This window comes from Silurus aristotelis (genome assembly GCF_946808225.1).
Source record: "Silurus aristotelis genome assembly, chromosome: 23".
NCBI classification, from domain to species: Eukaryota; Metazoa; Chordata; class Actinopteri; order Siluriformes; family Siluridae; genus Silurus; species Silurus aristotelis.
This window is the reverse complement of record NC_139596.1, coordinates 2,376,802-2,391,014: the sequence shown is the minus strand read 5'-3', so window position 1 is coordinate 2,391,014 and position 14,213 is coordinate 2,376,802. Positions and strand designations below refer to the sequence as shown.

General features: G+C 40.4%; 1 protein-coding gene across 1 annotated transcript; it reads left to right on the top strand.

Annotated features, from left to right (window-relative positions):
- The first annotated feature begins 945 nt into the window (after positions 1–945).
- Positions 946–11,474, top strand: sfrp1a (secreted frizzled-related protein 1a). The gene is made up of 3 exons (XM_083527503.1): positions 946–1,782; positions 4,539–4,619; positions 10,149–11,474. The coding sequence occupies exons 1-3, from the start codon at positions 1,260–1,262 to the stop codon at positions 10,469–10,471; spliced, it is 927 nt and encodes a 308-aa protein (XP_083383629.1). The 5' UTR covers positions 946–1,259; the 3' UTR covers positions 10,472–11,474.
- Positions 11,475–14,213: the final 2,739 nt, after the last annotated feature.

The following is a 14,213-nucleotide window of genomic DNA, read 5'->3' as shown; positions in this document are numbered from 1 at the left end:
GCTAACCCTATACTCTGATCAGATTAATAAAGAATTCTTAAAAAATAGGGGACTAGTAGTCTAATGGTTAGGGGTCCACAAAGAAAACCATTGCAGAAACCTTTTAGAACCTGGATGCTCAATGGCATCCAAATCATGTCCAATAAATAGCATCATGAGATTTGAACAGCATTAAAGTTTATCTAATAAAACCCATACAATTTTCCCTCTATCCATTAAAACCAATACAAAATCTACAACTGTTTTTATTGTTGTTTTCTTTTGTTTTTACTTACATTAAAAATGCATAAAAATTCATATGGTATTTATATTTTTTTTGTGTGTGTGTGTGTGTGTGTGTGTGATTCTACGTAAGTAGGGTCGGTGTGACCTGGAATATTTTCGCTGTTCACGGAAACCAAACATCATTACGATGATATTTATGTCGTTTGCACCATTAGTGTAATTAGTAAAAACACGGGTAAGCTTTAAACTGTTTTCACAGGGAAAGAGAAGCAACCATATATATATATATATATAGATTTAGTCGTTTTTTACCCCCTTGACTCTTCCTCAATCTTCACCTCTCAAACAGCACAGCCTGTTCCACCTTACCATAAACAGTATTAAAGTAGCTTCTACACTGGTTTTCAATGTTTAAATGTGTGTGTGTTCTGTTGAAGCTGTTGTGTTCTGTGTCTCAGTGAAACACACAGAATCAGAAAGACTCTGGTTTTGAGAATGGGAAAGAGGAGTGCAAATCAAGGGTGGGATGGTGTTGGGGTAGGATGGGGTGGTGTGGGGGTGTTACAGCTGGGAGAGGGGGTGTGTGTGTGTGTGGGGAGGGGGAAGGTGTCTTTCTTTTTTTGGCTCGTGTGTTTCATTGGTTCCCTGCACACCAAAAAGTGCTTAATGGTTCTTATTGGCTGGAGCTGCGCTTTCGCTCCCCCGCTGTCTTGCACTTCCACTCATTTTTCAAGCGCAGGGGTCCCTGGCAGGCAGCCTTGTGAGTCAGCAGGAGGAAAGCGCACACTCTTACTCACTCACTCACTCGCTTTCTCTCTCTCTCTTTCTCGGATGAATGCTGTCAAGTTTTCACAGGCAGCTTTCTGAGCTCATTTAAACCACTCATTTTCATTTCTACTGGGGGACATTTTTCCTGAACCCTTTTTTTGGCTTTTAAGGGACCTGCAACAGGACCTTTGCGTTTCTTATTTCTGTTTTGCAATAAGGCTCAATATCTGCATCAGTGCCTTTTTGTTTTGGCAGTGAGTATTACGATGAAGCCGGTGGCAATTTTGTGCCTGTGGAAGGCCACCAGTGTGTTGGCACTGATGGTAAACTTGGTGCCCCTGAGCCTGGCAACGGAGTATGAGTACCCTGTCTGGAAGCCTGATTCGTTCGGTGGCGGGCGAGCTTATGACAAGCCTCCACAGTGCGTGTCCATCCCAGATGACTTACGCCTGTGCCACGGCGTCGGCTACAACCAGATGCTTTTGCCCAACCTTCTCGAGCACGAGAGCATGGCTGAGGTGAGGCAGCAAGCAGGCAGCTGGGTGCCTCTGGTGCACAAGGCTTGCCACCCGGGCACACGCATCTTCCTGTGCTCGCTCTTCGCACCTGTCTGCATGGACCGGCCCATCTACCCGTGCCGCTGGCTGTGCGAGAGCGTGCGTCAGGGCTGCGAACCCATCATGGAGGCGTTCGGGTTTCCGTGGCCTGAAATGCTTGCCTGCGACAAGTTCCCTCAGAGTGATGTGTGCATCAGCACGCCCAACAACACTGACACATCCTCAGAGAGCGGTGAGTTTTCAGACATAAAAAATTACTATAGTGACCGTAAATCGTTTTAAGCATCAACCCCTAGATGGCTTGTCTTGGAGATCTATGCTGGTCAAAAATACCAAAATTAAAACACCTGGTCCAAATCATTTTGGATTTTTGGAGGAAGGTAAAAGATTTGTTAACCAATAGAAAATGTTTGTCATATGTAGAAAATGCTCTTGGTCATGTAGACTCTGGTTGTCTTGCAGATTTTACTGTTTCCCCCTGGTGTAGGACACCTCCTTTGAGTTTTTCAGCACAAGGAACACTATTTATTACCTGATTAGTTGAATCAGAAATGTGCCGCACAAAATGCTCTCCAGGATCAAGGTTTGAAAGATCTTACCAGGCAGACTATTTGTTTCAGACAGATCTGGCAAAGATACAGAGAATCATTGCTCATATAAACATTGCTAAGAATTCGAAAAATGATTTGTCAGTGTAATTTCCAGTCTGTGTTGTGAGTCATTTATCTCGCATGTTGAGTCCTGCGACTTATCTAGTGCCACTTTCGCCACTCTCGACCTCGTCACACCTTTTGCCGGGTGTCGCAAATGACGCCCGAGCTCCTTCTTAAAAGGCAAAGTGATGTTGTTTCAGGAACCGACATTTGTTTACCCACAGTTTTCCTACCTTTTGTTACCTAAGAGCTCTATTATTTCTGTCAGCGCACACTGTATTCCTCTGCGCTATTAACCTATCCCTGTAGCTGGTCTAAAAGGAAGGAAAAGATTCATATTTGTTTGCACCTGGTAACAATTGTCAGCGGGGAGTTAGCCGAGTTGGGATTTCATCCAAAAAATGCATTGTGCGCATTCTTTATTACATTTTTTTTTTCACAACTGGTGCATGTTGTTAAACTAATGACTTTTGTTATAAATAGTTTCCCCTCATTTGATTCAAGGGGTTTCAAGAGGCAATTTTTTGGAGCAGCCAAATCAATCATGGACTTTCAGGGTGACTTTAACTTGATGGACCCTGAGAGACCAAGAGCCTCCATTAGCATCACTTTTCATAAGATAATTGCAACAGCTCTGAGTCCATCACAGGAACGAGGAGGTGGGGCTGGGATGGCTGTTTTTTTACTTGAATTACAGTACCTAGGCAAGAACTTTCCACGAAGGTGCACATCTAAAGGAAGGAAGGCAAGTTTTGCCACAGGATCTGATTTTGTCTGCGGATTTTAGTCACTAGAATTGGGCAAGGGGTTCGATGGAAAGTGTAAGTTGAGGGAAAGGGAAAGTACAAGCAGCTAATGTAACTATCTCATAAATCTTGTGGGTATTTCCAAGCATTCATTGAGAAGACAGGAAACAAAAACAACTAAACAAATTCTACCACATGCATAAAATATATGTTTTACCCTCAGAGTCTCAGTCATGTGCAGGTTAATGAATAGAGTATGAATTTCACTAAGGATTAAGAGTGGTGTTGATTAAAGTTGGTCTCCTGGGGGGGGTTCAAATCACACGCTAGTGCATAGTGCCTAGCGTCATTTCGCAAGTTTAACATTGTCTTCTTGGTGTTTAATGCTGTATAAACAGACATAGTGAGGTGCTAAAGGATTAATTTAAAACAGAAGCTGGAACACAAATAAAAGTTGCACTAGGAGTTTTAGCTTCATGTTTTGAAACCAGATTAATAAATGGACTGCTTCCAAACAGACATCGCTATGTTTTTGGGCTCCAGAAATAATCAGAGATCTACAGCCAGTGTGAATAGTTCATGGGACTGGAAAATGAATAGCATACTTAGCACTTGCTTCGGGGAGAAAAGAAAACATGTGCTCTTGGCAAGAGAAGGAATAGATACAGAATTGTTCAGCATGTTCGCATTGGACAGCTATTAAAAATATAGTCACGCTTCCAACGGGAATGGATTTCACAAAGGGGGGATAAAAAATCCCGGTAACGCACATTTTGTGCTGTCAACATAATTATGGTTAATTCATGCAAGCGTGGATTTTTTTTTCCTTTTCAAGACTTTGCCAGAAATCTTCACCCTTGAAGTGTTTTTTTCATGCGCATTTGCTAGAAAAGCTGCTACTGATAAGAAAAGTGGCCACACATACAGAACAACAAAGATAACCAAAGCTAATCAAGGATTGATTGAAATCCTAACAGAGTCACCAGAGATAAGGAGCTGTAATCTCAGCCAATTTTTTTTTAACACTTTCCATGACCCCCAGGGGGCCTCTTCATCTTAATGTTTCTAATAATTACAGTTGGCCTGGGGTCTTTAGGGTCTTGTCTCAAACCTCTCCTCCTTTCACAGTAAACTGAAGAACAGCTGTTGACATACATGTGTAAATGATGTGGTTTTGGGTTTGTCTACTGCTAATTAGCATGACACAGTGATAGGGAGAATTGGGGAGGAAAGCAGGATTAGCGGGATTTTGAGCCTGAAAATTCCTCCTAGTTTTAAAGGAAACGGTGTGTCGGGGGAGATCTGGTGCCCGATAAAAATAAATTCCTGCATTGTGATTTGACAAGTGGATTACAAGCAAAATGACAGTCTGAATTTCCTTGACGTTTCCCTTCGATCGTAAAGTTTGTCCCCGCTGTTTACGTTCGTGCACAAACTTTTCTGAACCCTTCGGGAGTATGCAAACGAGGGGCTTAAGGAAACGAAGGGGAAACACATTTGGTTTCTATTACCATCGCTCATGATACTGATTGGTATCTCTGTGCAGCATATTGGCCCTGACGTTGCGCTTCGTTCTTATTCTGTCTTAGGTTTCCCGCCGGTCTGCCCGCCATGCGACAATGAAATGAAAACCGATGCTATTCTGGAGCACATGTGTGCCAGCGAGTTCGGTAAGTGCTCCGAAACACTCCTCTTTTTCTCTTACACAAGCACATTTTGCGGTGAAAATTGAGCTGCCGTCTTCAAGACGGCCGAAAAGCGTCACATTCCTGCTGGACCCAGAGCCAAAGGCATTCCAAAATCCTGCAGTTAGTTGTAAGTAAAGTGGTAATGGATGTATTTAAATCCACAAAGCACACAAACCATTTGTTGCCTTACTATGTGCCTATTCTTAATCTATAGCCCCGAATATAGGCGTTGATTGTATAGCTGTTTTTTTCCCATTATTCTATTTTTCCATTTCCGTAATTTGGGAAATGACTTCGTAATTACCTTGGAAAGGTGACCAATAACCTGACAAATGCATGTTTAGTCACAATAAAGCAATTGAGCAAACTTTCCTTTCTTCTTTTTCTTCAATTGACAACAAAGACTTTCTGTTTATCGTCACACTTGTTTTACTAGTTATTGTTTATTTGGTAGTCACATGGAAAGAAAAAGACTGAGCTAGAATAAGTAACATGTATTGCAATATAGTAAAAGTGTGCCTTTAACACCATTTCCTATGAAAAGTACAGGGCATTGATTGTTACCTTAATCGACATCGCCAGTTTTTTAAGTTCACCGAGGTCCTCGCATTGGCCTCCCAATTTATCTGATTGCTCAAAGCACGCTCATGTTTTACAAAAGAACAATCCTGCTGTCTTCGGTGCTTAAAATAACAGCTGTGGGCTCTTTTTAACCCTTGTAAATCCGTGCCATGGTTTGGATGACCCTTTTAGAGACCACTACTCTGTGACTAATGAATTGAGGTCATTCACACAGGTCTAAAAACCCCTTTATTTGGCCACTACTCAGAGCTGTAAATCGGGATGTTTGTTTTCCTGTCTGGTCCTAGTGGATGTGACAACAGCACCGGCGCTGACCTTTTTGTAGGGGTCAACTGAGATTTAGCTTGATAGTCCTTCAGCAAATATATATATAGGTTATGTTTTCTACAAATTAATGAACTATAATAATGCACCACAATTTTTGCTACTTGAGCAAACACCTTTCTCTATATATTTTTACACTCAATTTTAATATTCTGCCTAAGGTTTCGCTAACACGTACAAAGGCTTATACATCCAGACCATCAGCATTCACTCTCAACCTTTAATTTTCTTTCTTGACACTCAAAGAATCAACGAATCGGTCACTTTCTCACTCTTTGGTTACTATTTCATTCTGGTCTTCCAGTTAACATTCTGAAAGTGCTTGAGCTTATGGTTTTAATTTTTCCCCTAATTATCTGAGTTAATCCTCATATTCTAATAGATAACCACTGACCATGGCTGTTAAAACAGCCCATTATGCCTGCCATTAGGGCTATTCCCAGCAGGAGTTACCTCAACAAAAGGAGGGTGCTGCACCAACAGCTTCCTGCTCTCCTCCCAAGGAGAAAACAAATGCTGATTCTGGTTTGCCTCTTAGAAAACCATAAAGCCTCATTCAGACAAGAATTTGAAGAGGCTAAACCATCATTGGTGAGTTGCCATCTTTCCTTGGACAGCTTAATGTAAACGAAGCCCACTGGCAAACCCCCTCTGTGACCTCTGGGCTAATCTCTAAAGCCAGCTATAGTCAGGGAGAGAAAGTTTGTCAGGTTTCTCATTTGGGTGAAATTGGCAGTACTGCCTGTAACCTGGTTTGCACTAAAAGCTTTTGTTAAAAAAGATGAGTGTCCTGTGACAAATCACTTGTGGAGGTGGAAGCTTAGTGGTTAAGGCACTGGACTTTGGATCCGAGTCCAAATCCAAGCCACACCAAGCTGCCACTCCTGGGCCCCCGACCGAGGCTCTTTACCACATAGCTGCTTAGTTGAATAAGAGGATAAAAGCATCTGGCAAATGCCATAAATGTAACAGTTTTGCCTAGTATGGGATGAAAGACCATGGATTCACTTTGTTCCTGACCTTGCATGTTGATTACTGGGTACATTAACTGTGACTTATGCCACTATTGTTGTCCAGGGTTAGCTCAGAAATGACCCAATTCAAAGCTTAAAAAAGAGATAATTAGCATGCATTTCAAATACCACATGAGATAACGAAAAACCCAGCAGTCCTTTGTAGGGCGTTTATTCTTGACAAAACTGGCCAGACTCACATACAGACACTTTGGTAATAAACAGCAATGGTTTTATGGGGAATGCTGTTCATGTCCAGGCCTGACTTTTATGATTCCTCTCCCTAACCAAACCTCATGGACTTCCACTGAGTGCTTCTCTTCTCACACTTCTGTTGGCCGTTTCTTCTGCGGTCAATGGCGAGCATTCAGTTTTAGAGCAGTAAAAGTGTACGGCTTGGCCATGCACTTTGGATTCTGCACACACATTTTAGGCATCTGAGGCTGCGAAGAAAGTCTTGTTTGGGACTGTTTTCATCCTGTCGTCACCTGCTGGGTTTATGACACTATCTGATCCGTCTGCAAGTCTGCCTCTTGTCTTGCGACAGTACAGAATGGCCAGCCGGGAATGAAACAGAGACGAGGCTTAAAAGCTCAATCTCTGGAAGCATTTATGGGTACAATACAGGGTTGTCCTCCTCTTCAAGACCCACCAGAGTTCATTACCAGATTCCACTTCTGACGCTTTTCCAGGCCCCTCATGCAGAGTTCAGTTTTTGAAGTCTCACAGGCCTCATTGATTTAACCACAAGCTTCCAAACCGTCCAAGCATTAGTCAGGTGATATTCCTGAAAAAAATTACTTTGGAAACAGGCAGGACTGAAATCATTTTTCATTCTAAACTGTCTTTCGGTGCTCCTTTTCAGAGTTTGTCTTTTGCTTTTCCTTGTTTTCTTTGTAAATGATGTGCAATGAATCTGGGGGTCACCAACAATGGAACCGAATGTTAACTCAAGAAATATCTATATGTATTCAAACTATCAAGGATAGTGTACTTATTCGTTGTTATGGACAAATTATAAATGAAAATGTATTATTTATGTAGTCTTAAGCTGAACCAGAGTGTTTGGCTAACATTTCTCCTAAAGAGCTAGCATTTTTTAGTTTTTTGAGCTTAAGTTGAACCCTTTTAAAAATGAGCTGAAGTGTTTCGTTTCAACAATGTAGAATTTTATAAGATTGATTTGTGTGCTACAATTATTTTGCTCACATTTTTCTGAAAGGTTTGTCAAGCTCATTAATTTCCCTAGTAAATGTAGTGCCTTTTACTAGGGATATTCAACAGCCAGGCCATTTCATAGTTCATTTGCGCACTGCAGCTTTCTCTCAAGTGCCTGGGATAACATCCTTTTGGGTGCTATGAAGCATTAATCTGTCATTTTGGTCTTTGTTCAATACTTGTCACGCTTGAACTCTATCGAATTGGAACCATTGGTCAGGAACAGTTGGGTATTATGGGTATTAGAAGAGTGAGTGCCGTATTTCAATTGTGGCTTTGCAGCTAAGTGCACCGGGACCATGCGGATTACAGTCACTAATGCCATAGGGTGCGTAGAGAGTTCACCCAAGAGCTTGGACCGAATTAAACCCCAGAAAGCTGGACTTTCTTGACTTGAGAACTCCTGACCAATTGTTTTATTCCATTCAACATTAAGCCCTTTCAAGAAAGCCTGTTTATGTAGCTGAGATGGCAGATCAAGCTCTTAATCCTTTCCATGTGCAAAGTTAATTCCCGAACACTGCAGCGTGCCTCTCCGTAGTGTTCATTTGTTATGAGCTGAAGCTCTTGTTGTACAAAATGGTGCACTAAAATACTAAAACATATCTTATTAGTGAGATGAGATGAGATCAATTCACTGACCAGTTCTAAATGAATAATAAAGTTGAATAAAAATATGCTAAGAAATTATTCCTGGAGGTCACAATGGTGCAGCAACTCACACCTCCAGGGTGCATGGTCCTTTCTTGAGATTGTGTTACTACCGCTGTACCACTTTTCACATCGGGTGGGTTTTCAACAGGTTCTCCAGTTTCCAGCAAAAAACATGCTGGTAGGTAGATTGATCATTTTAAATTCCCCTAGGTGTAAATGTGTGGTGTACATCGATGAACATCCCAGCAAGGTTGTATTCCCAATTTACACCCAAACTTCTTAGCATCCACCATGACCCTGACCAGGATAAACCAATAACTGAAGTTGTGAACCTCCAATTTCATCCTATTATATTATAATGGTCTATAATAATTAATCCCAGATACAATTTTCTTTGGAAACCGCCATGTATTTTATTACTGTCCTTTCAGCCACTGATGTTCAGCGCCACACAGGAAAGATTGAGTTTCGGTGTGGTTTGCTTGCTGACAGCTGGTGGAGACTGATCAGCTTGTTAAAAGCTAATTAGCAGTAAATCATAATTAATATGTTTTTTCTATAGAAAGCTTTGCTTTATGGGGTTTTGGAGTGCCCGGCTTCTAATTAAAATAAATTCCTCCTGAGGTTCACAGGAGTGTCGGACATAATTCCAGATATAATTCATATTATGTATAAGTATCACATTGTTGCAACATGAACTTACTTGAAATGTACTGACCCCACTGAGTAAGACCACCATTAAAGTTGACTTATGAGTGGCAAAAGGTTAAGCAAATTATAAGATTAGAAGATTAATGCATGGAGGATTGGTTTTCAAGAAGAGTTTCCACAGCACACATACTTCTTCTATCTACATATAAGGAAAAGACTGGCTATGTGATTTGAACTTAAAAGTGCAGCCAACAAAACCTGCTTATGCATGCAAGGTTGGTACTTGAAGTATATAATATAATCGTAATCGTAAAAGAACTGCAGAAGTACCCAATCTTTTCTACTTCGTATACACTTATAATATATACAAATTCCATTCAGTTACAGATCAAGTTCCATCTGCAAGAGCACAAGGCAAGACAGACTTGCAATTTGTGACATTCATGCCCCCCCAGGGAAGACAGAGGGCAGTAGGGGGCAGATTGATTTACATGACCGAGGCTTTATCCTGATAAAGAGTCTTAAACTTGACAGAGCCTGAGACAGTGATACCTGGGTCATTATGAAGTGCCCTGGGACTGACAACAGCAGTAACTTGGTATTGATTACAACTACCCTTGTTGACCCCCTCCCCATCCCTTTCTCCAGTTTTCCTCTCCTTTGTGGTCTGGCTCTGTGTGACCCCCACTGTAACTCAAATCCTGTTTTCTGTTTAGCCTTCCTGAACCTGGAATACATCCCAGGGGGGATTCTGTGATTTTCTGCTTCCCAAAACTTTTCTGCTGAGCCATATTTTAAGCATACATGGTAGACCATTGGCCTAGCTATGTAAACATGCCTTCCAGTGTTGGCATCAAGAGTTCTCCTAAAAATTGCTCATAAGAAAGTGTTTGCCATGATCCCTCTCAGTATTTTGAAAAGCAAAGAGGTTTTTTTTTTTTGTTGGAGATCATCAAAATTAGCTTGAGGCTCTCACCTGCCAATCACAGTCTCTTTCCCAAGCGTATTCGATTTCACAAAAAAAAACAAAAAAACAACCTCAGCTTCATCTTTGTCTTCTTTCCTCCAGCCATCAAGACCAAAATCAAGGAGGTGAAACGGGAGAACGCAGACCGCAAGGTGATCCTGCAGAAGAAGAAGAAGGCTGTGAAATTGGGATCGCTTAAAAAGAAAGACCTGAAGACCCTCACGTTGTACCTGAAGAACGGCGCCGACTGCCCCTGCTCGCAGCTGGACAACCCGAGCAGCGCCTACCTCATTATGGGCCGCAAGACAGACAGGCAGTACCTCATCACCGGCATCCACAAGTGGGACAAAGCCAACAAGGAGTTCAAAAAGACCTTGAAGAAACTGCAAAGCCACAAGTGCCCCACTTACGAAAAAGTCTTTTAATGATCTGGCAGCCGAAAACAACAATTCCATCCTACTTTTGAGAAGAACTTGCACATATGAGCAACCCCGAAACGCTCCCTTTTTTTGTTTATATACAGCCTATATTATATATTTCTATGTATGTTACAGACCAACACTTTGTTTTTGTTTTTTTGTGCTGTTTAAGATAGAGGACTCTGATTGGTGTGATTTTAGGAACGGTACACTATCCTGCAAAGTACAAATCATTACTAATGTATATAGCCATATCAGTCCAGAATGTGTTGGATAATGACCAGAATTCCTCTCGAATGTATCATTATTTCCATATATTTTTGTTTCCTATGTAAACATCTAGCTTAGTAGGACCACCCTTATTCTTTTTTTGGATCATTCGGAAAGGTACTTATATTTTAAACTGTGAACCCTGCACACACACGATTTTGAGCCTTGTACGTCTTACATTTTGAAGCAGAATTTATTTCTTTTTATTTTTTTTATTTTTTATAAATCATACACTTTTTGATGTAATCCACACTAGTCAAAATCATAACATGTATTCAGTAATCAATCCAAAAATAACCGAGCTGCTTTTGTACTCATTATGCTGTGACCGGTAGGTTACGCATTCATGCAAAAGAGACCTTGCGCATTTTAATAGCTTAAAAACAAACAAAAAAAAGGACAAAAACGCAAGCTTTGTAAACAACTATATTATAGAAATTCCTTTCAAATCCTGGTCGTGTTCGTTTTTGCTATGGGGCTAAGTTCTGTGTATTTAGAATTTTTTATTTGTAATTTTTTTGAAAATTCCTACAATTCCTACATCATAATCCAAAATGCTTCTTTGCATAGTGGTTTGAAATGCACAATATACATATCAAATGACTTTTTCTTTCGTAATTTCGGTGTAGCACTATTGGTTTGATTTCATTTGTGTCTTTTCTTTTTTGTAAAATGTCGCCAATCATCTTGTACATAAAATTCTAACACAAATATAGAATAAAACTGTGACACAAACGGAGCCTGAGCCGCTTTGCACCTTATTGCTTTGCTAAAATATATATATTTCGATTTGATTTTCAATGGCACTTGCTGGTAGAGTCTTTAGTAAGGCTAGAAGATTAGCTTGCTGCCTATGCTAACATTGTGGGAATGAGCATAATGTCTATAATGTATAATTATGTCTAAATGCATCCTATTTAGAAAGTTATACATGTATATGGAAGGGAAAAGATTAATTATTGTCACAGTGCATCCAAATGAATAGCGTTAACTGCTAACAATTGAGCTAGAGGTAAGCTTAGGAATGTAGATGTACAAAGTAAGCTACTAGCAATCAGCAGATTTAGCTAAAAAGCTAGCATTAATTATGTACCATGTCTGTTCTTGTATATAGTCTAGAGCGTAATAATTTTTTTGACAGTAGGGTTAAAGTTTAAATACAAAGATTTTGACCTTTACAGCCATATGTGGTTCTTCCCCAAAAGTTGGAGGCACACAATTGTGTAGGATGTCTTTGGATTTGCTAGCATGATATTTTTCTTCATTTTATTAATACTTTAAATAGACTATTGAACACCCCTTGGGATGAATTGGTACAATACTCCAGAGCTCCTCACCTCACCCTAAATCAGTACCTGGCTTTACTAACACCCTTGTGAATAAACACAAATCTCCACAACCGCACTCCAAAAACTAGTAGAACATCTTCCTAGGAAAGTGGAAGTTATTCTAACAACAAATGGGGACTTAATGTGGAATGGGATGTTCCAAAAAAAAGGTTCACAAACTTTTATCCATGTAGTTCACTTCTAATGGGAACATGGCTATAAGTGGTTCTGACATACTGTATGTTCTGCAATTTTTATAAAAAGCGCTCTTTTCTGGAACGGAAAATCCGTCCCATCTCACCAGGAGCAGAGGTTACATCAACATGGATTTGACCTGCATCTCAGACGTACCAGCATATCCTATGGTGGCCATAAAGCTCAGCAGAGTTCAGATCATTCTGTTTTTTTGGAGGGTTGTCTCCAGTTACACCGTTGCGCTCCAAATTCCTGTCTAGAATGTTGCAGCCATCTTAAATCCACTAGGAATAACAACTCTTCAATGAAACCACCACTGGCCTGCAATGTTGCATATGATTTATGACATGTCTACCAGGGAACCGACAGCTGTGTCAGGGGTAATTATGGTTTATTCGGCTGCACGCTTGGTGTAAGACTGCTGCTTTCAATGAACATCCTTGTTTTTTTAGACCACTGCCCATCACATATGTTCCACAGGGACTTCTCTGAAATGTGAATCAAAATTCATAGAGCTGCAGGTTTTTTCCAAAATGTTGCCTACAATAGTCCTGATTAAAGATGTCTTTCATTTGTTCTTTAACCTCAAGCCCAAATAAGACCATCAAACCTTCAAATTGACGGTGTAATCTGAAAACCGCGCTCCAAACCCTAGAAACTCATGCCAACACTATTGTGAGCGATGAAAAAAACCTGGTCCATGATGCTACCTTCTTTCTGAAAAAAAAGAAGGACGGGAAGCTACGGGAATGTTGAGAAAGCAAAAAAAAAGAAAAAGAAAGATTTGTCTTTCAGGACATGTGGTTTGATTAAAGGCCTGCGATTTGCCAAATATATTTCAGATGTATTTTAATCTTTGTGACAGTAACCGAAGCTGTCCCGGAAAGTGTGCCTGCAAAAATTTTTAGGAAAACAAAGTAAATCCGAGATGCATATCTGGGAGTTTATGTGGAAAAAAATTCATATAAAAAATATATATATATTACAGTTTCAGACTTTACAACCTTTATAGTCTCCTATATATAAACTTTACAAATATGTCAACCAAAGTGACCCAACATGATACAATTTAAATGAGAAGTCTGTATATGCATCATTTAGAGCTTCTGAGAAGAAAGAAATGTAGCAGGAAACACTACCTGTACAAATTAGTGCACTGGAGCTACAAGTCTAATATAAACATTGTTCCAAAAGTTTTCAGTAAATATGCCCTTTACACAGTGGAGTCCAAAAGTCTGAGATCATGAGTGAAAATGTTTTTTTACCAAGGCTCTGGGTTTGTGATCGGAATTACCGGGGGGTGGGGGGTGAATTCCTGGTTTCGCCAAGCTACAACTCTTGGGGCCCCTGAACTCCAGCTAGTGCGGATGCCACAAGTTTGTGCAGAACATTATAATCAATTTTAAGATCAAATTCATCACTGATTAGACATAAAAAAAAAAACAAAAAAAACAAACACTTAATACCAAAGAAGTAATTAAGTAAAATAGTAAATCGATCAGCATGGGTCCCTGGTGGTCTAGTGGTTAGGATGCGGCGCTCTCACCGCTGCGGCCCGGGTTCGATCCACGGTCAGGGAACCAACCCCAGCCACTCTTAGTGCCGGTCCCAAGCCCAGATAAATGGGGACAGTTGCGTTAGGAAGGGTATCCAGCGTAAAAACGTGCCAAATCAAACATGCGGGGTTAGGGTGGACTCTATAGCAGGCCACTCAAGATCTTCCACACACTTCTCACCCATGTAAGGCATATTTTTATGTACCATGCTGAAATGGGTTTGGGTCTCCTAGTTCAAGTGGATGGAATTTTTCATGCATCCAAACTTTTCCAATACATGTGTTTTGGGCCAAAATTACATATCACTGGTAAGGGCAGGTGTCCCAATACATTTGGCAATATAATAATTAAATATAATATATATAATATAATATTGTACATTTGATTGTAAAAAACGGA

Coding starts and splice junctions, on each gene's coding strand:
- sfrp1a (XM_083527503.1), top strand. CDS start 1,260: ATGAAGCCGGTGGCAATTTTGTGCCTGTGGAAGGCCACCAGTGTGTTG. Junction 1,783..4,538: donor TGACACATCCTCAGAGAGCG/GTGAGTTTTCAG, acceptor ATTCTGTCTTAG/GTTTCCCGCCGGTCTGCCCG. Junction 4,620..10,148: donor CATGTGTGCCAGCGAGTTCG/GTAAGTGCTCCG, acceptor TCTTTCCTCCAG/CCATCAAGACCAAAATCAAG.